Here is a 25,374-nt window from a genome sequence, read left to right as displayed (position 1 = left end):
AGACCTCGTCTCAAAAAAAAAAAAAAAAAAAAAAAAAAAAAAACACAACAAAAAAGGCCTTTCATTCTTTTACAGTGCTTTCAAAAACCACTCAGACATAATACATCATTCCTGAGTGAGCTTTGAAAAGACAGCACAAAAACTAGAAGGTAGCCTATTTTCTACAAAGTAATGACAGACTTTAAATGCATTTAAAAGCAGGATATCTTTGTCCATTAATACTAGTCAGTCTATGTAGCCTTCAAAGTGATTCTAGGTTCTGGGTTTACCAAACAATCAGTCCACACTTCTCCATTTGGCCTGAGCCTGAACTATAAAAAGAAAATTTATAGCCGTCTTCCCCCAAGCTGCCAAGCCACAGTGAATGTGACAATTTTTACACTCTCCCCATGTCATGGAAACTCCTAAGATTAAGCATTTTATTTATGGCAAAGACATATTGTGAGCTAAGCCCAAAATATATACAGTTAATAATGAGAAGGAAATCTATGTAAGTTCAATCTTGGCCCGGTAATGGTACCACTCTAGGCAGTGCTCTCAAGTTTCTACCAACATGCTGCCCTCTGAACCACCGCCTCTCCAGACCTCTGCTGTAAGGACAAGGCTGCCCACTGGCAGGTGTCTGGCTCTTTGTAGCTCTTGTGCCAGTCCACTCTTGTCTGTGCCTGTCTTTTGAGACAGTCTTACTCTGTAATCCAGGCTGAGACTAGCCCAGAATTTACTCCATAGCCTAGGACCGTCTCAAACTCATGGTGATCCTCCTGCCTCAGCGTCCCAAGTGCTGGGATTACAGGTGTGCACTACACATCATGAGCTTTGGTGTCCTCATGTTACCTCATTGGGTTAAAAATGACAAGTCTGGGCTGGGTGTGGCGGCGCACACCTTTAATTCCAGCACTCAGGAGGCAGAGGCAGGCGGATCTCTGTGAGTTCGAGGCCAGCCTGGGCTACCAAGTGAGTCCCAGGAAAGGCGCAAAGCTACACAGAGAAACCCTGTCTTGAAAAACCAAAAAAAAAAAATGACAAGTCTGGGCTGGGTGTGGCGGCACACACCTTTAATCCCAGCACTTGGGAGACCAAGGCGGGAGGATCTCTGTGATTTGGAGGCCAGCCTGGTCTACATGGAGAGACCCTGTCTCAAAAAACAAAACAAAACAAAAAAACAAAATCAAAACAAGACAAGTCTACACGTTCCTTTGATGGCTCAGGATTTGGTGAAGGCATTTGCTCTCAAGCTTCAGTTCAGTCTCCACGCCCCACGTGGTGGAAGAGCTCAGCTCCTCCCAGTTTTCTGATTGCTACATGAACACGTCTGCATACATATACACACACAACAAATAAATATAAACAACAAAACCCCCAAACCACTCTTCTCAAGGCCCTCAGTCCCTAGGCTCACCTACAATCCTGCACGTGGTTCTCCTGCTTTGTATTTCTTCCTGGTATTAAACAGGAGTAGGAAGTTTAAGAGAAAACACTGTCTCGAAACCCCCATCCCCCAAAAGAGAAAACACTGACAGGTTTTACAAAAGCTACAGGTTTATTAACATAATATATTCTAACGCTTAGAAAAATTTTAAACAAGTCATGCTAACTAAGAAGAAAATGGTGGCTGGGGACCCTGCATGGACAGCTTCAGAGTGAAGTCCGAGAACTCATTTGGGGGGGTCTGTGTTGATGCCATACTTCTCCTTGAGAAGCTTCAGCTGCTCCTCCTTCTTCTTGGTGTCCATCTTCTGGAATGCCTGCAAGTGTGACAAGCACCACAGTTGACGGGGACTGACCACAGCCAAAGGAGGGAGCTCACCAGTAACACTAACACCCACCACACACTTCCCAGAGCCAGAGCCACTCACCCGATTAGCATTATAATACAACACCACGAGGTATCTGTTACACACGTTGAATCCAGATAGATGGTCGCATGCATTCTTAGCATCAAAGATGTCTTCATAGACCACGTAGGCTGTTCCTCTGGTCTCGGGTGTATTCCCTCTGCAGAACAGTTAGAAGACACATTTACCCAAGCATCGACAATTTTCAGTCTTTCTGATCCTGTACCTGCACCTTGTCTGCTTTGGCACGGAGTGCTGGTATTAAAGGCGTGCGCCACCACTGCCCAGCCTGGCACTGTATTCTTAAAAATACAAACTATATATTCAAGCCTTCTATTCTACCACTGACTCTACCCTGCAGCCTTATACAATTGTTTGGAGACAATAAACAGAAATATGCTTTATTTAAGTAATTTGAAACTTACCTGAAAAATACCAGAGGGAACCAACATTATGAATAAATATGCTAAATGAGCATTTTATGTTTGTTTGTTTTTCAATGTAAGGTGTTTCTCTGTGTAGCCCTGGCTGTCCTGGAACTCACTCTGTAGACCAGGCTGGCCTCAACTCAGAAATCCACCTGCCTCTGCCTCTGCCTCTGCCTCTGAGTGCCGGGATTAAAGGCGTGCGCCACCACTGCCCAGCAAGCCTGTAATTTTGTAAATGAATGTGTTTGGAAGTGAACTAGCTGTGGCGCATGCCTTTAATCCCGGCCCTCAGAGGGAGGCAGAGGCAGGTGGATCTCTGTGAGTTCGAGGCCAACCTGGTCTACAGAGTGAGTTCCAGGTTAGCCAGATCTGTTACACAGAGAAGCCCTGACAGGGAGTCAGCATCATGTGTTGTAGATGGCTGTGAGACACAGTGAGACCATGTCTCAAAACTATAACCCCTACTCTAGCCTCGCCCCACACTCCAATCTAAGCCCTGCTCAGAGGCATGTTCCTACAGAAGGGAAAGAAAAGATTACAGGTGATGGTGTGATAGTGCAAATGAATTGTGCCAGTGCAAATGAATGAACTCATTCTGTTACATTGCCTGGGTCTGACAACGGGGCATGTTTGTTTGTTTTAGACAAGGGCTCCCTACGTGGTCTAGGCTGGCCTGCCTTCAACTTGTAATCTTCCTGCCTCAGTCTCCAGTGCATTACCATGTCCCACCTGAGGAGGGATTTTATAATTTTTATTCTCTTGGTGTAGTATTAATAACTATTAACAGTTTAATCATTTTCAGGATTGTTTTAGGTATGGAAGTTGAGAACTGCCCAAAGGGGGGGAAAGAGTCTGTATTTCCTTAAGGGCAGAGGTAAGTTGTTTTCTTTTCTTCCAGACAGGATCTCCATATGCAGCCTAGGCTGGCCTCGAACTCAGTGACAGGGCTGTGACAAGCAGCCAGGGAAAAGCGTGGAAGCAGAGGCCCCAAGCTACTGTGGTCCTGCTCACCCTTGGGTTGCTCTCGAGCACCACCAAGCTGCATCACCAGCTACTTTTATTTACCACACTGTACTGCCCAGACTGGCCTCAAACTTGCAATCTTTGTGCCTCAGACTCCAAAGTGGCTCTCATTACAGGTGTCTTCCCCATGACCCGTTCTTCTGTTGCATTTCAGCAACATTCTCAGACTTTGATTTAACCATCTCTCAACTAAGTATCAGTAAGTTTTATAATGCCATCATGTATTAGTCATAGCCATACTACTATTTTATTCATTTATTTTCTTTTTATGGCATTGGGGATTGAACTCAGCTGTTGCACCCTCTACTACTGAGCTGTATCCCCAGCCCTATTCATTTGCGCATATATATATATATATATATATATATATATATATATACACACACACACACATGTGTATATACATATACACATACACACACACACATATATATGGGTGGTTACTATGAATCAGGCGCAAATGCTATCAGCACATAGCCTGGAGGCACTCACCCTACAGAGAAAGACAGGTGAGTTCATGGGCAATAGCACAACCACGTATTAACTACTAAGAAACTTAGTTACTAAGTCATAGTAACTAAGGGATGGACAGAGAAAGCTCAGTGGCAACTGGTGTTTTACGGGGACTGGTGACCAATACACACTGCAAAGCTGGCAACTCTGATATATGCAGACTTCGTAATTCCATCCAAGCTAAGTCTCCCACAGAGAACTGAAGCCTAGATAGAGGAAACATTCTGCCCAGTTTCACTGAACTTGAAAGTGCTGTTAGTATCTGAACCCAGGTCTAACAACCAATCCGGTCATTTTATCACACTGCCTCCACATTAAGAACCTGGCAGTGCTGGTGCACACCTTTAATCCCAGAACTCCGAGGCAGTCTGTGAGTTCGAGGTCAGCCTGGTCTACAGAGTGAGTTACAGGACAGCCAGGGCTACACAGAGAAACTCTGTCTTAAAACAAAACAAGAACAACCACCACCACCATCCAGATTATTTTACAGATGAAGAAAACCCAACAAGCCCGGCAACTTGCCAAATGGTAGACACTTTTGTTCCCTGATTCCTGATTCTTGGTACTTGGAAGGACCTGGAGTCCTCACATCCTCAAAATACAGACAAAATATATCCTGTAGAAGTTCAAAGCTCTTAGCTGCTGCTCAAAGGACCGAGACCTCTAAGAGCAGCTGGTCTACAGTACTTTTGTCTTCATTTGGGTATTAATGATAACGTGTTTCTAGTAATCAGTTTATCCTAGGAGAGATGGAGAGCATTCAAAAGCAAAGTCCTCAGCCTCAAAGGTCCTAAAGGCCAGGAAGGGGTTCTCAGATTATAAAAAGAATTTTTTTTTTTTGCTTGTTTTGTTTGAGGTAGGGTCTTAAGAAGTCCAGACTGACCTCAAAATCACTGTATTGATGAAAACGACCTTGAACTCTTGACTCCACCTCTGAAGTGCTGAGTTTATAGGCATTGTACCACCATGCTCATTACAGAAAACTTATAAAAAATATAGTGGGGTTGGGTCTATAGCTCAGAGGTATAGTGCCTACCCAGCATGTACAGGGCCCTGGGTCCAAACCAACAGGGCCTACCCAAGGTGCTCCCTAAAAAGAAATATTGAAACTAAAAAATAAAAGCTTTAGAGATTCTTTCAGAGGAACCCTTAAATGGCACAAGTTCAGGTTCTGTATAGATAGTTTAACTGTTCAGTTCAGGGTTAGAAGATTTTATCACTAAACATTACAGGGTACTAGAAAGGTGCTTTTACTTAAAAGCTTGGTAGTCTCACTGTGAAACAGACATATACACACCACACAGCACAGTTCTGCTGCCAGCCACAATTCTGAGATTATGGACTAGGCAACCATTTCCTGTAAGTGACATTTCAAGTCTCAGTACGACTTACACTCTGATTTGACGAATAGGCCCATATTTTCCAAATATATCATACATTTCTTCCGCTGTGATTTTGTATGGCAAATTCCTTATATACAAAATCCGATTTACTTCAGGTGGGAGGCGAATCTAAAATGAGAAATATGTATCATTATACTGTAGGAAAGCTGTGCTGCCATTATAAAGAACTCAAAGATGCAAAATAAGAATAAAAGTATAATCTGATGCTACTCAAAGTGGCATGTTCTTCAGAAAAACAAGAGAGCACCACGCAGAGGGGAGACTGGGGGTAGGAACTCAGACCGAGGCCTTTGGGCACTCCAACTTAACAAGTATTTCCCAGTTCACTCATGGATCCTTAATGTCTCCTGGGAAAGAAAAGATGATAAAACCCCATTCATAAGCTTTCTGCTGTCTTAAGAACTTGTGTCAATGATCCCTCTCTCTTGTTCTTACAGGCTTTCCCTTGCTACCACGAGAGCAGCTGACCTGGTCCTCCCAATCCCCACACAAAACAAAACAAAACAAAATGCTGGAGTCCTCTTCCCTCACTCAAATAGTTACTAAATGCCTTTTTAATGTACACAGTGGGCTGGGTATTAGAGACACACCTTGAAGAAAGGACAGGATGCCTGGCTTTCCCTGCACTTTCTAGCTCTCTCTACTTACTTTATCTTGCTTCTTTTCTTTTTCAGTCAAGTAGAAGAGTCTGTACGCACTGACTCACTCTTCATTTCTTAGCCGCCAGACCTAAGCTTCCTCCCAGCCCTCTGCTGAAAGTGATTCTGCTAATGTCTTTTTGTTGCAGTGTCCACCTCGCAAACTTCTAGGGTGCCTGGCTGTCCCTCCTCCTCCAACACTTGGGTTTCTACACAATCTTTGACATTGAAATGGTCCTCTATAGTTACTTTTCTTGACCTGCTGTAGAGTTCTCACTCTCCACACTCTCCTTACCTTACTTGCATGACTCACGGCTCACTCTCTGCTAATATACTCAGTCAATTATGCACCAGACAAAAATTTTCTCAATACTTTTAAATTGACATAATTGTGGCACATGCAATACAATAATAAATAAACATAAATTAAAACAAACTTATTCCCTACCATCAAATGAGTAGTGATACTTCTATCCCCAAGTTTTATAATCAACAACTGCCAGACAAAAACATATTTCTCTAATAAATCTGCTTTCTCACTCTGCAAAACACTGTGTAACCTCCTTCTCTTCTCTCCTAAAACCTCTTCCTCATCATTCCCTGTAAAATTGAAAGGGCTGTCTGCTCTTCTCTGCCAACCCAGAATAGGACCCTGGCTCTATGCTTCTTGAAGAAAACAGGAATGACCAAATGGTAAGTACTATATATTCCTATTATAAACTTTATTCATCTATGTCCATTCCATTTTTCTTCTGCTATACCAACCACTCATCTACTCAAAACCCCTTCTTTAATTATTTTAGGTTTTTGTTGTGGTTTGAAGTGCTTGGAATCAAATTCAGGGACTACCACTGAGCCACATTTCCGGCTTCGATCCTGAACTTAACACATTTTCCTTCTTTTATTAGGTTTCTCCTGAAAGACCCCCGCTCCATTATGAGGATATGGGGCGTTGGGCCGATGTTATGCCCCCCCAATAACTTGGCCTTAGAAACGCCATTCTGCAGGAATCAGAAAAACAGGAGTTCACAGCCATAGCCAGCTACCCGGCCTTGACAGAGATAGCTATGGCCAGCCTTGAGAGAGATAACTGTGGTCAGCAGCCTTGGGAGTAAGACAGTTGATATTTTATGGCGGGCCCCTGGCCTTGAGGAATAAGCAGCTGGCCTGGACAAGGCCAAATCAGCCACACACATATGACCCCAAGTTCACCCTGGCCTTCTTTGAAACAACCAATAGGGACCCTGTAACTATGCTTCTCGCTTCTGTAACCGCGCCTCTGCCCCTGGGATCCCATAAAAAGTCCCCCTTGCCCTAGGAAAGGGCGCAAGTCCTCCAAGAGACTTCGCCCCAGGTACCTGGTCTAAATAAACCCTCTTGCTTTTGCATCTGATCTGTGGTTTCGGTGTGTTCCTTGGGTTTGGGGTCTCTCCCGGAGAAAGATCTCAGCCGGGGGTCTTTCATTTGGTGGCCCGTACGGGGATTGAGACCCCTCCCTGGGACCACCGACCCACCATCAGGAGGTAAGCCGGCCGGCCTTGATTTATGTCATCCCTGTCCAGTCTGAGGGTTGTCTGTTTGTCTGAGTGTTAAATGTTGTTTGTTTGTCTCCGCGCCTGCGTCTGATAATCTGTCTGTGTCAGTGGATCTGAAAGGGGGGACCGACGGGTCTGGACTTCGCCACTGAACCCTGGGAGACGTCCTAGGGGAATCTGGGAACCTGGAAGACGTTCCACGGTTCATCTGAAGTGCCCTCTGTGGCACGGTCTGAAGACCCCTCTGGGGGCACGGTTTTTCTGGTTTTGCTTTCGGTTTGGAACCGAAGCCGCGCAGCGAGTTTTAGTCTTATTTATATTGGTCTGTCGTTTTTTTTTTTGTTTTCTGTTTAACCGTTCTCCTCTTAAAAACAGCCATAGGACAGACTGTCATCACCCCCTTGAGCCTCATGCTTAAACACTGGTCAGACGTAAAGAAAGACACGAGCCAACAACAAAGGAGTCGTAATCAAGAAAAAAAAAAATAGATCACTCTTTGCGAGGCCGATTGGGTTAAAATGGATGTAGGATGGCCTCGTCAGGAAACCTTTAACCTCAGTCTTATTTCACAGGTGGAAAAAAAAAGTTTTTGCTTCCAGTCCCCATGGCCACCCGGACCAGGTCCCATACATTGCCATGTGGAGACTCCTGACAACAGAACCTCCCCCATGGGTTAAGCCGTTTCTCTTCCCCTCAGCCCCCCGGCGGCAGCAGCGCTCGCCGAATCCCGGAGCCGAGGAAGCCAGATCGGCGGATCCCTCCCACTCCCTGTTCCTCCCTAACCCCACACCAGCAAGTCTTTTCCTCTCCCCGCGGGCCGCTGCTCCGGCGCAGGCGGGCGCGCGGGCAGGCTTGCAGGCGGGTGCGGGAAAAGGAAACGCGCAGGCGGGGCTGCCGGGAAGCTAGGGCGCCGGGACGCCCCCTGCCCAGTCCCCGCAGGCCGTCAGCGGTGATGGCGGTGGCGGCGGCGGGTGCCGGAGCTCCCCGCGCCTCCTCCCGTCCGCGCGGCCGCGGCGCGGTCGCGGGGGTCCGGGACGGCGCTGGGGGGGGCTCCCCTCACTCCCCGCTCTCCCCGGCTGTCCATGTCTCCCGTGCGGGCGGAGGAGTCCGCCCCGCCGGGCCGTGGTTTTCCGCGTGGCGCCTAACAGCGGACTTGGAGCTGGTGCAGACCAGGGGAATCTGATCGCGGAGGCCCGGGGCGGCGCGGACATGGGCACCAAGCAGAGTGGCCCCGCCGCCAACGGCCGCACCCGCGCCTACTCGGGCTCGGACCTGCCCTCCGGCGGCGCGCGCGCGCGCGGCGGCCCCCGGCGCGGCTGGCCGGGACCCGGGCGGCGGAGGCCCGCGGCGGCACAGGCGGGGCCAGGGGCGGGGCCGGCGACCAGCCGGACCCGGGCGGCGGAGGCCCGCGGCGACACAGGCGGGGCCAGGGGCGGGGCCGGCGACCAGCCGGACCCGGGCGGCGGGGAGCCAGCGGCGGCGCAGGCGGCCTCGGTCCCGGCAACGCCCCACAGCCGCTCGCTCGGAGGGGCGGTGGATAGCGCGATGGGCGGCCGAGCGGCACAGTCGGCAGCGGCGGCGCAGGCGGACACGGGATGTGGCAGGGACACGCAGGCGGGGCCGGGGATGGGGTCGGCGAGGGACCGCCCCCTGGCCGGCGACCCACAGCGATGTGCCACGACCGGCTCCGGCCCAATATGGGGAAGGTGACTAGGGGGCGGCGTCACCCATGGACGCCGAGTCACCCCGCCCCGAGTGTTACAACCCCCCCGACAGCGCCGGAGGGACCGGCGGCTCCTGCAGCGGCCCCCAAACAGCGGAGGATGAGTTCCTGCTTCCTCCCCAATTGCCGGTCGCCTACGAGGAAGGCGGGACAAAGCAGCGAAGGTAGGGAACACCTACATCTCTGGCCAGTTGCTCTTAGCGGGTCTCCAGGGGCTCTAACCCCCTACCGATTGGGCTCAGGTTACCAGAAAGAGACGCCGGCAGCGCGTTTTTAAAAAAAGGACTTAGAGAGACACGGAGGGAGAGGAAAAACAAACAAAAAAGTCCTGGCCACTGTAATGTCTCAGGGACAGGTCAGAGAGGGAGTTAGGAAGTTAGGACGGGAGATCAAAAAAAGAACACTGCTTGACAAAGACAAAGTGCTTACTGTAAACAGAGAGGACATTGGGCTCGTGACTGATCAAAAAAAGCCTCAAGGGTCTCGGAGACCTAAGCCAAGGGTCCTCAATCTGGAAGATTGGGGAGGTCAAGGCCAGGAGACCCCCTCCCCCCGACCTAGGATAACTCTCAAGATTAGGGGGCAGCCAGTGACCTTCCTAGTGGACACCGGGGCTCAACATTCAGTCCTGACCCATACCGGAGGCTCTCTCAATGACCGCACAGCTTTGGTCCAGGGGGCCACAGGTAACAGGAGGTATCAAAGGACCACCGAGAAAAAAAAAAAAGGTTCAGCTGACATCTGGACAGGACCCAAAGGGAGCCCCCTACAAGTCCTAGCCCTTTAAACTGTTCGTGGACGAGAACTCAGGCTTTGCAAAAGAAATGTTGATACAGAGACTGGGGCCATGAAAGCCCGGTAGCTGCAGGATGGCCCGCCCCCCTGTCTACATGTGGTAGCCATTGCTGTTTTGCTCAAGGATGCAGGGAAACTGACTTTGGGACAGCCATTAACTGTGTTATCCTCCCATGCGGTAAAAGCTCTGGTCCAGCAGCCCTCAGATCGAATGGTGTGCAGACCAGTTGTCTCCCTCAACCCCGCAACCCTGCTGCCTGGTTCATGGATGGGAACAGCTTCCTCCAAGAAAGAGAACGGAGGACTGGAGCAGCCGTCACCACCGAATCGGAGATAGTTTGGACCTCACCACTGCCACCTGGAACATCGGCCCAAAAGGCAGAGCTGATCGCGCTGACCCAGGCCCTCCGGATGGCGGAAGCCCGGAGGACCAGGAACTAACAAAGAAAATGGGGGCGAAATAAAGCCCCGAGCGACACGCTTACATCATAGATGGACAGAGGCCTTGCCTACCAAGAAAAAAAGACCGCTAACGTGGTAACCAAAAAACTCCTAGATGACATCTTTCCCAGGTATGGAATACCCCAGATATTGGGGTCAGACAATGGGCCCGCCTTCGTCTCCCAGGTAAGTCAGGAGGTGGCCAGGCTACGGGGGATCGATTGGAAACTTCATTGTGCATACAGCCCCCAGAGCTCAGGACAGGTAGAACGTGCAAATAAAACCATTAAGGAGACTTTAACCAAATTAACGCTTGCAACTGGCACTAGAGATTGGGTGCTCCTACTCCCCCTAGCCCTTTACCGAGCCCGGAACACTCCTGGGCCTCATGGCCTAACCCCGTTCGAGATCATGTATGGGGCTCCCCCACCAATTGTAAATTTCCTTTACTCTGATATCTCCTCTTTTGCCACTAGCCCTCCAATTGATGCAAAAGACGGTGCAAAAACCCCTGCCTGCCGGGAGCAACTGAACCGCCCGGTGATGCCTCACCCATTCAAGATTGGGGACTCTGTCTAGGTCCGACGCCATCAATCCAGGAACCTAGAGCCGAGGTTGACGGGACAGCGGCTTGGGTCCACACGTCACATGTAAAGACTGCCAAGGAACCCGACGAAGCTGAGGGCACCGAGACATCTAGTTCAACGCTCTCCAAACCCACTAAAGATAAGACTCACCCGGGGGTCCCCTTGATCCCCCTAATAGTCCTCCTGACATAAGGAGGGACATCACCAGAGAGCCTGTTTCCCTGACGCTGGCCCTGTTACTGGAAAAAATTACCATAAACAAAATAGCTGCTGGGGTAGATACAGGGACTGCAGCCCTTATGGAGACCGGCCAATTCAGACAGCTCCAAGTAGCCATGCTCAACAAAAATGATTTAAAAGATAGTTCCAAAGGTCACCGTGGTTTATGACCCTTGTCTCCACCATTATGGGCCCCCTAATCGTCCTCCTGCTCATTTTATTGTTTGGGTCATACATCCTCAACAGATTGGTGCAATTCATCAAGGATAAGGTTTCTGTTGCCCAGGCTTTGATCCTAACCAAACAATATCAGAGGCTCAGACAGTCAGAGATAGAGCTAACCCCTTATTCTCCATCCTAAAATGAAAGATTTCATTTGGTACAAAAGAAAATGGGGGAATGAAAGACCCCCGCTCCATTATGAGGATATGGGGCGTTGGGCCGATGTTATGCCCCCCCAATAACTTGGCCTTAGAAACGCCATTCTGCAGGAATCAGAAAAACAGGAGTTCACAGCCATAGCCAGCTACCCGGCCTTGACAGAGATAGCTATGGCCAGCCTTGAGAGAGATAACTGTGGTCAGCAGCCTTGGGAGTAAGACAGTTGATATTTTATGGCGGGCCCCTGGCCTTGAGGAATAAGCAGCTGGCCTGGACAAGGCCAAATCAGCCACACACATATGACCCCAAGTTCACCCTGGCCTTCTTTGAAACAACCAATAGGGACCCTGTAACTATGCTTCTCGCTTCTGTAACCGCGCCTCTGCCCCTGGGATCCCATAAAAAGTCCCCCTTGCCCTAGGAAAGGGCGCAAGTCCTCCAAGAGACTTCGCCCCAGGTACCTGGTCTAAATAAACCCTCTTGCTTTTGCATCTGATCTGTGGTTTCGGTGTGTTCCTTGGGTTTGGGGTCTCTCCCGGAGAAAGATCTCAGCCGGGGGTCTTTCACTCCCATTCTATTGGTGCACTCTTGTTGGCATATAAAATGTACTTTATGTATCTTTAGAACAATTCAATTTCTCTACTAGTAAGAAAACTCAAAGGACCAACTCTCCGCAGGTTTCTTTTTCTTAATTCCCACCATCTTTTTATCCTATAGGAACCAAGTTTTCACTCACTGAAATAATTCAAATAATCAAGATAGCCCAAAATCTTCATCAGCATACCCAATGGTCAATTATCTATCTTGTTGTGGTATAATTCTAAGTTTAAGCGTTGCCTAGTTTTTTTTTTCCCCCCCGTAAAGATTTTGATAACACTCCACTCGCTGCCAACATCAGAACATAAGAATGACTTTTTTGTTTGTTTTTGCTTTTTCGAGACAGGATTTCTGTGTGTAGCTTTTGGAGCCTTTCCTGGAACTCGCTCTACAGACCAGGCTGGGCTCAAACTCACAGCAACCCGCCCGCCTCTGCCTCCCGAGTGCTGGGATTAAAGGCGTGCGCCACCAACGCCGGGCAAGAAGGACTCTTTAATTCACTGTTGTGTCCCCCACACTGGTGTTGAATAAATACAACGGATGAACTGCTTCCCATTTGTAAAGCCAGAGACACGCCAGGCGCTTAGATACATTAACAGGGGGTTCCCAGAATTTCTACGTGCGAGAAAAACCCCAGGCTCCAGCTGGCAGTGAACCACGAATACGTCTGTGCGGTCGGCTTTTTAGACTCAGAAGACCCTAACGCCTGCTCCTAGGCGAGGTCAAGCAGCAGAGACTGTAGACCTTACACTGTCAACGATACCGGGGGGGCGGGGGCTCCCAAAAGGGGTGGGAGCGCAAAGTCGCACAGGGAACACACCCCCGAGGATAAGGCCGGGAGAGAACCTCCTTCGACCGACCAGGCAATGGGCTTCCCGACCTGGGGGCGGAGGACAAGCACTCCCCCCACCCACGCTGCGGCAAGCCAAGCCACCCGCTCGCTTCCCGGCCGCGCAGAAAGCGGGGTACTCACGTTCGCCCTCTTGGCCGCTTGCATCGCCATCTTGGCGGGCTGCTGGAGGCGACCGCGGGGTTCCTCGGAATCTCTCTACAGCTCGGCCGCCTGGGAGGGCGACCCGGCGTCAGACACAGGGTATCGACAGCCAGGCAGACCCGGAAGCCGTTCCGGCGCTGCCGGAAAGCCCGCGTCCCAAACGAGGACCGGTTGACGTCCTCGAACGGAGGCTCCAGACTCAACTACCGGGACAGCGTTCTCAGACCGGAAGGCGCAACGGCGAGCTCCCAGGCACTTCCGGGTACCGGACAGGAAGGGGCGGGGTGAAGGCTACGGGGAGGGGTTCCTGCTTGAAGGGGGCGGGGCCTGAGGAGTGAGGGGCGGGGCCAGATCAGGGGTGCGGCTTAGCGCTGAGGACACCGAGGTGGGCGTGGCGCGTGGCGCGTTTTGTAGGTGCTTAGGCGCGGTCTACAGGATTCTGAATTGTGAACTTGACCCAGAACACTGGTCTGGGTTTCGGGGGTCGCCCCTCATCTGATTATGGCTGCAATTCCTGCTGAGCTCTACTCCTGGCCTGGCTCCAGAGAGTAGCGTCTTGCCCTAATCCGTCTTTTGTTTAACCGATACCTTACGTTTCTCCAGTCGCCCTATGAGTCTTGTCCGAGAGTTTCCCCAGGATACAAAGCCTATGCAAAACTTGGTTCAGGAACCCTCGAAAACCGTGGTATCTGATAAATCGAGGAATTTGCACTTGGCGTTGTATTTCTGGGAGCTCCTTTCGGGTTCTTTGGAGCATATGGAAATCAACTTGCTTAAGTGTAAATATTGGGAAAAATTAAAATGCCCTGGGTGAAGAAAAAATGTTTCAGTCCTTAGAGGCTGTATCCCCCTACAGCCACAAAAGGGTAGATTCATTCTTAAGGTGCCTCTGAGTCTTCTTTCCATGGATCCACATGAACCCACATACCCATGCTGCAACACTTCGTGACACCTGATGGTCCAAACTCCCACCTCATCCTTGTCCACGTGCTAGGTGGCCCCAGAGAACACACCTCCCTTCATATACACTCTTTTTATTTTCGTTAGAGCAGCTTTACGGGGGCGGACCTGGGAGAAGAACCCACTCCAAGCTTCCTCTGAAGTCTTCCTTCACTGGGGCAGCTCCAAGACGATCTTGCCCACGTTCTTGTTAGCCTCCATGTACTCATGGGCCGCTTGAATATCAGTCGCCTGGTAGACTCTGTCCAGAACCGGCAGCAGACGTTGGGGGCTGTCTTTGGAGAAGTAGGGCAGAATCTGCTCCGTGAAAGTTTTCACCAGTGTCTGTTTGTACTGAGAAAAAGAACATCAATTTGAGCAGAGGCCTTACCATGCCACCCCCATCCTGCTTAGCCTTACTGCTGTCTGAACATCTGAAACAGCATACCCCCCTTCACTTCCTATATGAGAGAGCATGCTTTCAAATGTGCAACCATATCTGTTTCAGGTTAAGATTGAAGGCTGCAGTAAAATACTAGTGTAACTGTCAGACGTATATAGTGTCAATACAAAAGGGATGCTTAATTAAGCCTTATCTTCCTCACTGGGTTCAAAACTGATGAACTAACATTCCCAAAGCTGGCACCTTCTAGAACTCTTTAGGAGCATAAATTTGTTGAAGGTACAACTTATTTACCCAATAGGCTTTCTTAGTACACTGAGAAGAGGTCTACCCTGAAAACAAAGCCTTGGACCTATTTGAAGAGTTAATTCTACAGCAGATGTTTTGTTCATCCTGTGTGTGTGTGTGTGTGTGTGTGTGTGTGTGTGTGTGTGTGTGTGTGTTTGTAAGTATGGGAGATGCCAGAGGCTTCTGTTGGCTCATCTGAATTGGTTCTCTGAACACATCTGTCCACAAGGTGGCAGGTTTCCTTATAGGCTCCCTAGGGTGAGCTATGACTGGGTATGTACCAAAAGAGTTTTCTGGGTGACAGTCACACTTTTTCTTTCACTCATTACTCACCTTATTATCCCTAGATCGCAACAAACTAGTGATTAGACTCCCTCGCTTAAAGAGTAGTTTTGAAAGCAGGGGCCCGCTGACGTCTCCTCCTCCTATTAAACCGTAGAGAACCCAGCGACCGTCCAGAGCCAGGCAGTTGATATTCTTCTCCCAATAGGATCCGCCTATGCAGTCTAGAATAAGATCCACTCCAACACCTTTCAAAGGGGGAAAGATGGACAATAAAGTTAGACACAAAAACTGATACAAATAAGATTTCATGGTGGATTTGTGGATATGTGGGTAAAAATAAATGTAGGTGTGGCCTCCCATTGGCGCTCTTGGAGGTTGAGGCGGGAGGATCTCAAGCTCGAGGCTAGCCTGGGGTACAGAGTGAGACCTTGCCTCAAAATAACAAATCAATACAAGTGCCGATGGCAAGTGTAGATGGAACTAAAAAATTGGCCATAGAAATATTGTTGTTAGGCTGGGCAGTGGTGGCGCACACCTTTAATCCCGGTACTTGGGAGGCAGAGCCAGACAGATCTCTGAGTTCAAGGCCAGCCTGGGCTACCAAGTGAGTTCCAGGAAAGGCGCAAAGCTACACAGAGAAACCCTGTCTCGAAAAACCAAAAAAGAAAGAAAGAAAGAAAGAAAGAAAGAAAGAAAGAAAGAAAGAAATATTGTTGTAAATGGAGTACATTTTATTATTATTACATAATTATAAATATATTACAAAATTATAAATAATAATATTATTATTATTACATAGTAGAGTGCTACATTACATAATAGCACTCTATAACAGCATGTGTAATATAGTGAGTGCATCTTTTATGAGTCCCTGTTCCCCACCTCTTCATAGCAGGAGGGAAGCAACTACTCCTGGTTTCTCACCTCATCTCCCAAATAATACAGTTCCACTGGCATCCAGGGATGAGTAGGAATAGAAAAGAGGAAGTCTGCTGGGCTACAGAGCAGACTGATTGTCCACCGCTAAGTTAGAGGGTCTGCGCTGGCTTATCAGAGTCACAGCTTGCTAACTTTGTTCTCGGATCTCCTTTTCTACCCACAGGAAAATAGAAAAAGATGAATGGAAAAAAAACAAAACCCAGATTTGAACTAAGATGTAGCCCAATTGGTAGAGTGTCGGCCTAACATGCATAAAGCCCTGGGCTTGGCACCCAGAATCACATAAACCAGGCAAGGTGGTGTATGTCAGTAATCCCAGCACTCAGAAGATCGAGATGGGAGAATCAGAAGTTCAAGGTCACTCTCAGTTATAGAGAGTTTGAGTCCAGCCTGGACACATGAAACACACAGACACACACAGACACACAGACACACACACACACACACACACACACACACACACCCCTGCTTACGCGGCTCTCACCCCAGCCCTACTTTGACCATCTCTACATCAGTCTGTGCTGCAGGATTCCTGTTAACTCACTACGGAGTGGCTGTTGGGGAAGAAAGGGCCCTGGGTAAATTCTAGGTCAACTCTGTGTGGTTATGCAGTTTCTAAACATGTTTGAACCATGTCGCCTGCAAGCATGCACATTGTGGGTTAGGGATGTAGCTCTTAGTGATGGAGTTCTTGCCCTGCATGGACATGGACAACACTGAAATAACCTGAGGCCCCTGTGCTGGCTGCCAGTCTCTAGTATTCAAACACCAGGTCACACCAGCCTGGCCAGAGCAGCGATAGTCCTTCCAGCAGAGTCTAGACTGACCCAGCACACTGGCAACCATGGAGACGAAGATTTCATTTAATCATTTTTTTTTTTAAATGTCTGCTGAGATGCAGAAGGGGTGACTTACCATTAGTGGCTCTGAGCGTCGCTTCAGAAAAATCTTCTCTGTAATTGAATCCAGCAGCAGCCCCAAGCTTTTCCGCCATTTGAAGCTTATGCGGGGAGCCGGCTGTAACCAGAGGAATAGCGCCAGCCTTCCGAGTCAGCTGGATGGCAGCTGTGCCCACGCCACTTGATCCTGCGTGGATCAGCACTAAGTCTCCAACCTGAACGTGGCCTGTGATGAAAAGTATAGGCACTGTGGAACCTGCCAATGCTTCTGTCCAACTATGGGAATAGCCTGTCTGCCTCGCTTGACTCTTGCACCAGATGCCAAATACCTTGCTTTCTGAAGGTATGTCTGAACATTGACAGTTCTCTATCTCTGTCTCTCTGTCTCCCTCTCTTTTCTTTTTTCCCTTACTGTCTCTGATCAGGTGGAAAATGGGCTAAACAAAACCATTGGTAGCCACATCCAGTACCTCTATTTGAAATATGAAATAACAACACCCAAATGCATATATCTACATACACACTTCTTAAAGCAAGAATAACCCCCACCCCCCATTGTCATCACTTGAAGTCAGTCTTTCTTCAGCCTGAATCTGGCTTTCGCTGGTCTCACTGATCCAGTGTCACACATAGACATCAGACTCCTCCACTCCAAATGGAGCTTTCTTTATCATCTTTTTTCTCAAAATGAGAAGTGACCTTTTGGCTTTGCACTGAGTCCAAACAGTCTGGTATTCAAGGTCTTCAATCTGCCCAATGTCATCTTTTTTTTTAAAGATTTATTTATTTATTATGTATACAGTGTTCTGTCTGCACATATCCCTGCAAGCCAGAAGAGGGCATCATTACAGATGGTTGTGAGCCACCATGTGGTTGCTGGGAATTGAACTCAGGACCTTTGGAAGAACAAGCAGTGCTCTTAACCTCTGAGCCATCTCTCCAGCCCCCCCCTCCTTTTTTTTTTGAGACAGGGTTTCTCTGTGTAGTTTTGGAGCCTGTCCTGAAACTCACTCTGTAGCCCAGGCTGTCCTTGAACTCACAGAGATCCACCTGACTCTGCCCCCCCCCCACCCCAGTGCTGGGATTAAAGTCGTACACCACCATCGGCATCATCTTTTTACAAATGATAACAACCATCCCTCATCTCTGAGTGGAGCATCTGCCTTCACCTTGAGCTTTCTTGGCCTGCCTCGATGCATCTACCACAGCTCAAGTTGTTTTGTTCCTAACAGCTGTCTCCGATAGCTGTTCGAGATAGAGCTATTCCCCAAAAGTCTATGACTAGATTTCTTTTTCCTTCTTTCCATGCTCTTTCAAAGCTGAGGATCTAGCACAGGCCCCTGAGCATGCTAGGAAAATGCTCTACCACTGAGATACATCCCTAGTCTGCCTCTTACATTGCCCTGGGCCTCATAGAGAAGTCCACATGACCTGAGGTACAGATTGCTCCCAGGTCTTGTGTTAAGATGTTCCTAGACCTGCTAACCATGGTTCTCACCCGCCTCCCCAATATCAAGCCATTTTAACGTGGTTTGATGGCCTCGCAGTGTTGGTGATACAGCAAGGTAGGGTGCTGGGTGTCCCGGAGGACTGTTGGGGGTTGGGGAGGTTGGCTCACGGGGTAGTGAGCCTTGCTGTGTGAAGTGAGCGGCAGGCACCCTCACCTACGAGATGTAAGAGCTGAAAGGCGGTAATCCAGGCCTCTGGGATGGCTGCAGCTTGATTCAGGGTCAGTCCTTCTGGGATAGGCATAAGGAGATCTTCATGAACAGTGACGTACTGAGCTTGGCCTCCCCCAGGCAGCAAAGCCATGGCCAAATCCCCGACCTTCCAGTGTCCCTGGCAGCCAGGCCCCAGCTCAGCCACTTGTCCCGATGCTTCAAGTCCCAAAATGCTACTGGCTCCTGGGGGTGGGGCATACTGGCCCACTCTCTGCAGAAAGAGGCACAGTAAGTAGGGAGCGTGAACTGGAATCTGTGTGTCACCATCCCTGGCCCCTCTCCAATGGCTCTTCCTTTTCTCAGATGGGAAAAAAATCAGGATGAAGTCTGGTTTTGTTTTTGTTTTGTTTTTTATCTTTTTGTTGGTGGTGGGGTTTTTTTTGTTTGTTTGTTTGTTTTTCTTTCTTTCTTTCTTTCTTTTTCCAGAGCTGAGGACCGAACCCAGGGCCTTGCACTTGCTAGGCAATCGATCTACCACTGAGCTAAATCCCCAGCCCCTTGTTTTGTTTTTTGAGACAGGGTTTCTCTGTGTAGCCCCAGCTGTCCTAGAATTCACTCTGTAGACCAGGCTGTCCTCGAACTCACAGAGATCCTCCTGCCTCTGCCTCCCAAGTGCTGGGATCAAAGGCCTGCGCCACCACTGCCCAGTGAAGTTCAGTTTTATAAATAAGGAAAAAGGAGAGGGAGATGGTTTAGTTTATGTAAATAAAAGGCTACGGGTCACACACATCAGCCGTAACTGGTAGAGTCTTCAGCTAGTTGATTTACTCAACCCCTTTATTGAACAAAGAAAGAAAGAGACCAGGGTGGGGAAATGGCTTGTCCAAGATTGCAAAGTAAATTATTCGAGAGACTAGGGGCAAAATTATAAATCAATTATAGATATTTATTGAATGACAGACTGTACTTACCCTGGGTCTCAAAGGCTTTAGACCACAGGGACCTAACTGGAGTTTTGCATCAGAAACTATTTCAAACTCCAATTGCCTGGCCCTGCCATGTTAATTTTAAAAAGTTCTCCAGTTGATTCGGATGCACATTTCTTTCTGTGTGTGTGCATGCACATATGTGTGTGGCATGCACATGGAATCCAGAGGTCAATATTGAGTGTCTTCCTCAATGGCTCTCTCCCTTATATTCTGACTCAGGGTCTCTCACTGAAACTAGAATTACTTGTTCAACTAGATTGGCTGGCCAGCAAGCCCCAGGGATTCACCTGTCTCTGGGGGATTCTCCTGTCTCTGGGATGACAGGCACACACCTGTTCGTTTGTTTTAAGATTTATTTGTTTTTGTTTGTTTGTTTGTTTGTTTGTTTTTGTTTTTGTTTTTCGAGACAGGGTTTCTCTGTAGCTTTGCGCCTTTCCTGGGACTCACTTGGTAGCCCAGGCTGGCCTCCCGAGTGCTGGAATTAAAGGCGTGCGCCACCACCGCCCGGCTGTTTTTATTTTTTGTGAAGTTGTGTTTTGCCTACATGTACATCTGTGGAGGATGCCAGATCCCCTGGAACTGGAGTTACAGAGAGCTGTGAGCCGCCATGTGGGTGCTGGGAATTGAACCCAGGTCCTCTGGAAGAGCAGCCGGCGCTCTTAACCGCTGAGCCATCTCTCCAGCCCGGACACCTGGTTTTTAATTACTGTGCTGGCACTCCAAACTCAGGTCTTCATGCTTGCTCCGTCAGCAGTTCACCAACGGAGTCATCGTCCCGATCCCTGATGTACATTTCTAATTCACCCCAACTAACGCAGCTGTGGAAGAAGTACTAGGCTGGGGTATGCAGTACTATGCGGTGCTGGAGCTCAGACCCAGGGCTTCGCAAGCTCCGCAGGCACGCTGCTGCCGACGACGACTGAGCCACGCCTCACCCTTCCTTCCTTGTATACATCTGCGTCATTTAGTCTGCTTGTGTGGTGCTGAGACCCTTGAGCATGGTGGGCAAATATTCTACCACAGAGTTATGCCCCTGGCCCTGCTTCATTTCATCTCTGTAGTTGGTTTAACGGCCCCCCCCGCCCCTCCCCCAACCCCCACCACCAGGTCTTTCTTTGTAGCCCAGGCTGGCCTCAAACTTGAGGCAATCCTCCCGCCTCAAAACTACAGTGCTGGCATCATCCATTCTTAAAATTGTAGGCTGCTGCCTCGGTGGCGCACGTTTATGATGTCAGCATTCTGGAGACTGAGTTGGGAAAGTCTCAAGTTTGAGACCATCCTGGGCTACCTAGAGTTAAAACAACTTTTCGTTATTATTTTATTTTTAATTTCTTCTTATTATTATCATTAAGATTATTCAAACGAAGCCGGGCGGTGGTGGCACACGCCTTTAATCCCAGCACTCGGGAGGCAGAGTCAGGTGGATCTCTGTGAGTTCGAGGCCAGCCTGGGCTACCAAGTGAGTCCCAGGAAAGGCGCAAAGCTACACAGAGAAACCCTGTCTCGAAAAAACCAAAAAAAAAAAAAAAAAAAAAAAAAAACAAAACAAAAAAAAAACAACAAAAAAAAAAAGATTATTCAAACGATTTTTTAAAGTGAAAAATTAAAACAATAAATAAATGAAAGTTGCCTGTCAGCACTCTATCTTATGATCGGACTATAACTTTTTTTTTTCCCTGGGCCAGTGAATTTCTTTGGGTTACTTGCAGGAGTATCGGGGAGAGGTTATTTACATTATAACTTATTAATTAAGTCCACATGGGTGTACACAGTTAGCTTCCTTGGCTGCTCCTATGCTACCTGGAAGCCAGCCTATTTTCAAGAGTCTGTTTAAAAAAAAAAAAAAAAGTGGGGGGCGTGGCAGGCTAACTATCCTTCGAATGGGTTCAATCCACGGCCTGTGAGAAAATCCTAACCAAAGTTTAATTAACAAGCACTTTGTTCTAATCTGGGTTCCGTGGGCACAGCAGTTGAGATAAGACATTTATGAAGCCCCGGGGTGGGAATCTGAAGGGACAGTGTCTTAACTGTGTTCTAGGTCTTCCTCTGAGACTTTGTCTGTAAAATATAAATAGGCTTGTCTGAGGAGTTTATTAGGGGCAGGTGTACCCCGTCCCCCACCCCCTCCCGGTGTCAACAAACGGTGATTCCCTGCTGCTTTCCGGGATGCCGGGGCAGATAATGAGTGTTTCATAGCGGATTCTGCTTTGCAAACACCCTTGTTTTTGTTTTGTTGTGGAGCATCACCCAGGGCCTGGAGCGTGGTAGGCAGAGGCTCCCCGAATGAGCTACCCTCTCAGCACATTCCCCCCTCATTTATGGAAACAAAGTGGCTACTTGGCTTTGGGTCGCAGAACCCCGGCACAGCTGTTCTAACCGGTGCTGCGGGCAACATCCCAATCCTTGTTTGCTCTGTCTGGTCCCTTCGCTGAAGACAGAGGTTGAGCCCTGGAGCCCACCCTGTACTGACCCTTGGAACCCCTGGGTACCTGGAGTAAGTCAGCCCTGTTCAGGGCGCTGGCTGCCACCTTCAGGAGGACTTCACCCTCTCCTGGGCTCGGCTTGGGCACCTCCTTCAGGTAGAGGTTTTCTGGTCCCCCTGGCTGGTCAAAGTACACCGCCAGCATGCCGTCTGAGAACACTGGGCACTCAAGCAGAAAAACCCAGGCTCCTGAAGAAAAGAAGGGTAGGACAGCCCTGTGCAGCGCCCACTGCAGGTGACCGCTGGCTCAGATCCTCGATCCTGTCTCCCAGGACCCTGCAATCCCTACACACTGGCTCTCGGTCCCGGAAGACACGGTTTTAATTGCGGCCCAGGGCTGGAAACACTGAACGGCTGCAACAAATTACCCTGTTTCTGGGCTGGAATCTCCAGTCCCGTCGACAGGCCCCTTCAGGCCATGGGAACAATTTAACTAAGCTGGTTCAGCAGGTACTGCCCGTCTTGGCTCCTTTGGGTGCTGGTGGCCGCACCCTAGAGCCAAGGGACCCGCCCTCAGCTGTCCCTGGAATGAATGCCTGAACTCTGAGCCGTCCAAGGGGTGGGACCTAAAGGAGCCAACCCAATCTCTTGTCCTTTTCACCCTTTAAAATGCAAAGCGACAGCGTGGTGGTTTGGATATTCTTTTCCCCAACTTAGGGCACATTGGAAGCTGCTCCAGCTCTCATTAGACAAGACAGAACTTCCCTCTTTACAGATGACGTAGGCTCAGCTACAACCTAAGACCCAGATACGTCCATTTTCCGGTCAAGCCAGGCTCGCCTTGGTCTGTTTATCCTACAGCTCTTGAGTTGTGGTGTACATGGATCCCCTGGGACTGGCCTCCACAACTCTGTTTTGATTGGTTGGGGTTTTCTGTCATGGTCTCTGCCTATTGAAAAGAGACGTTTCCTTGCCGGGCAGTGGTGGTGCACGCCTTTAATCCCAGCACTCTGGAGGCAGAGGCAGGCGGATCTCTGTGAGTTCGAGGCCAGCCGGGGCTACCAAGTGAGTTCCAGGAAAGGTGCAAAGCAACACAGAGAAACCCTGTCTCGAAAAACAAAAAACAAAAACAAACAAAAAAAAAATAGAGACGTTTCCTTGATGAGGGGCTGAGGACCACACTTATCTGTGGGAGTAAGGACAAATGTTTAGGGTGTAGTGAGGGATTTTGCTGATTTAGTTAGGTGGAGCTTGAAAATTCTCCAAGATTCATGATTTCACTAGTCCTAGGCAGTTGGCTGGGTTTCCAGTGGCAGAGATGATTAACTTCTTGTCAAGTGGGTCTGAAGTCAATTATAGAGCCGTCTGTCTCACCGGTAAAGGTTTCATGCCATACTGGTCACTGTTGTGGTGTGGGAGCCCATAGAGGCTAGCTAGTGAGTACTTACTCAGGGTCAGAGAATTTGAGCTTGCTTTACCCAGCAGGGCTGCATGAGGAGATGATTTGGTCACGAGCGTGGTTACCAGGTGTGTGGAAGGGTCTACACTTGGCTGTACAGTGTGCTTTGATCTAGCAAGGGGGAGGTCTTTTGCCTCTCCCCTTGGCATATTATAAAAAGCCCTTTTGAATAAAGGATGAGGCTGTTGGGTATTGACCCAGGCTCTCCCTAAGCTATTCTGTGGTTTTTGTCTTTCTTGTCGGCTAGATCTCTCTTTCTATCTGCTATTTCCTCATTCCTCTCTCCTTTACCTAAGAACCCTTCAAAAAGTGGAAGCTGGACTCCCATATTGTGGTTCCTGGGTGTCACAGTCCTGGGTAGGACTGTTGGAAGCTTATAAGATACCTCTTAGTACCATGAATGCTAGTCCTCAGGGATAAGGCATTCAGGTCAGTTCCAGCTCAGGGGCCCCTGGGCCCAGTGTCTGAGGTATGTGGTGTGTTCCATAATAGAGTTTTGCTTTCTACCTCTGGGACACAACCAAAGGCAATAACAATAGTCTTGAATGTTCGGGGAGTCTTTTGAACAACCCTGACCAACAATTCAAAAGGGGGCCTCTCATGCCTACATCAGGATTTCTTGACCTTGACACAATTGACATTTAGGACTAACTAATTCTTCATTGTGGGAGATTGCCCTCTGCACTGTATGAAGTTTAGCATCCTAACATACTCAATGGTGCGTATAACAACACTCTCCAGACATTATCGGATGCCCGTGAGGGGCCCTATTGGGGGAACCGCCAGGTTAGGAGAATATGCAGAAGCCACTGCCTATAAGTTCAGCTACTCTAGAGGATGACACAGGAGTGTCAGCTCAAGGCCAATCTGGGCAACAACCTGAGGTCTTGTCATTAGTTATTATTTTCAATTCAATATTTATTTGTGTGTCTTGTTGTTATTTTTTTGAGACAGGGTTTCCGTGTGTAGCCCCGGCTGCCCTTGAACTTGATCTGTAGTTCAGGCTGGCCTCGAACTCACAGAGATCTTCCTGCCTCCCAAGTGCTGGGATTAAAAGCGTGGGACACCACCAACCTGCCTATTTATTCTTTAAGAATTTCACCATGCTGTTGTGAGCGACTGCCCTCCAACCCCACCAATAGCCGTCTTGGGGAATTCAGCTGCACCTCCTTGCAGAAGGATCCCTTCTGGGCTTGCTGACTGTTTACACATAGTGGGGGCGGGTGTGTGTGTGTGTGTGTGCGCGCGCGCGCACGCATGCGCGCGCATGCCACAATCCCTTCACCTGAATGAACATGGCCTTGGGGAAGGAGTAGAGCATATAGGCTGGGCGGGGTCAGGTGGGGGGATAGGGCGGAGGGGCTCCATCTATTCCTCTATGGGGAAACCTTCATCCCTTCCAGATAAGGGCTTAATGAGTGTGGTGTGGTGTGAGGAGGAACGCTCCTGTCCTTGTAAGTAACCCCTCACCTATGCTCTGAGGAACCCCAACAGACTCACTGGCTCCCCAAGTGAACTTTGGCAGAACAGTTCCTCTGTTCGTTGTTGGGAACTTAGGAGAAGGGGTGGACATTGATTACTTCTCTCCTTGAGAAGATTTAGCAACACATGAATACAAGGTATTTTGTTAACAGGACCTTGTCTCCAAGAAAAAAAAAAAAGTGCCAGTCTGGGTGTTCTGTTCTGGTGCAGGCTAGCAAACCCAATGCCTCCATGAGAAGTCTTTCCTGGGCTCCTACAGTGGGTATCTCTTGCTACCAGATTGTCAGATTCTGGTGGCCTTCAGCAAGGACCATTCCCCAAGGTGAGCGAGAAATGATGTTGTGCTTAGTAAGATCTCGACTCAGTAGCACTTCAGGCTGTGGAGTTGCCAGGATCAAAATAGAATTGCATGTGTCTGCCATAGCAAACAATTTGAAAAATCAAGCCAGAAGGTGAGGAGTGAAGGGTTCTTATGCATGATTGTCTTACAATAATG

At 48.9% G+C, this 25,374-nt stretch overlaps 4 protein-coding genes across 5 annotated transcripts; 2 read left to right on the top strand and 2 right to left on the bottom strand.

Annotated features, from left to right (window-relative positions):
• Positions 1-1,521: 1,521 nt before the first annotated feature.
• Sf3b6 (splicing factor 3b subunit 6) lies at positions 1,522-13,358 on the bottom strand. The gene is made up of 4 exons (XM_006981428.4): positions 13,092-13,358; positions 5,192-5,310; positions 1,857-1,995; positions 1,522-1,745 (listed from the first exon to the last, which is right to left on the bottom strand). The coding sequence occupies exons 1-4, from the start codon at positions 13,119-13,121 to the stop codon at positions 1,656-1,658; spliced, it is 378 nt and encodes a 125-aa protein (XP_006981490.1). The 5' UTR covers positions 13,122-13,358; the 3' UTR covers positions 1,522-1,655.
• On the top strand, positions 7,370-12,017 carry LOC143270213 (uncharacterized). The gene is made up of 2 exons (XM_076559281.1): positions 7,370-9,081; positions 10,811-12,017. The coding sequence occupies exons 1-2, from the start codon at positions 8,585-8,587 to the stop codon at positions 10,911-10,913; spliced, it is 600 nt and encodes a 199-aa protein (XP_076415396.1). The 5' UTR covers positions 7,370-8,584; the 3' UTR covers positions 10,914-12,017.
• LOC143270214 (uncharacterized) lies at positions 9,088-11,286 on the top strand. Its single transcript, XM_076559285.1, has 2 exons — positions 9,088-9,262; positions 10,079-11,286. The coding sequence occupies exons 1-2, from the start codon at positions 9,105-9,107 to the stop codon at positions 10,332-10,334; spliced, it is 414 nt and encodes a 137-aa protein (XP_076415400.1). The 5' UTR covers positions 9,088-9,104; the 3' UTR covers positions 10,335-11,286.
• A 772-nt stretch (positions 13,359-14,130) lies between the features above and the next one.
• Tp53i3 (tumor protein p53 inducible protein 3) lies at positions 14,131-22,516 on the bottom strand. 2 transcript variants are annotated; one of them, XM_006981426.4, is made up of 5 exons: positions 22,005-22,507; positions 18,530-18,797; positions 16,882-17,091; positions 15,076-15,272; positions 14,131-14,405 (listed from the first exon to the last, which is right to left on the bottom strand). In XM_006981426.4, exons 1-5 carry the CDS (start codon positions 22,140-22,142, stop codon positions 14,223-14,225), a joined length of 996 nt encoding a protein of 331 aa, XP_006981488.1. In that variant the 5' UTR covers positions 22,143-22,507; the 3' UTR covers positions 14,131-14,222. The 2 variants fall into 2 exon arrangements, with proteins under 2 accessions (XP_006981488.1, XP_076414941.1); XM_076558826.1 differs by lacking the exon at positions 15,076-15,272 and having other exon boundaries at positions 22,005-22,516.
• Positions 22,517-25,374: the final 2,858 nt, after the last annotated feature.

Source organism: Peromyscus maniculatus, chromosome 22, assembly GCF_049852395.1.
Source record: "Peromyscus maniculatus bairdii isolate BWxNUB_F1_BW_parent chromosome 22, HU_Pman_BW_mat_3.1, whole genome shotgun sequence".
NCBI classification, from domain to species: domain Eukaryota; kingdom Metazoa; phylum Chordata; class Mammalia; order Rodentia; family Cricetidae; genus Peromyscus; species Peromyscus maniculatus.
This window is presented reverse-complemented; position numbering and strand designations above follow the sequence as displayed.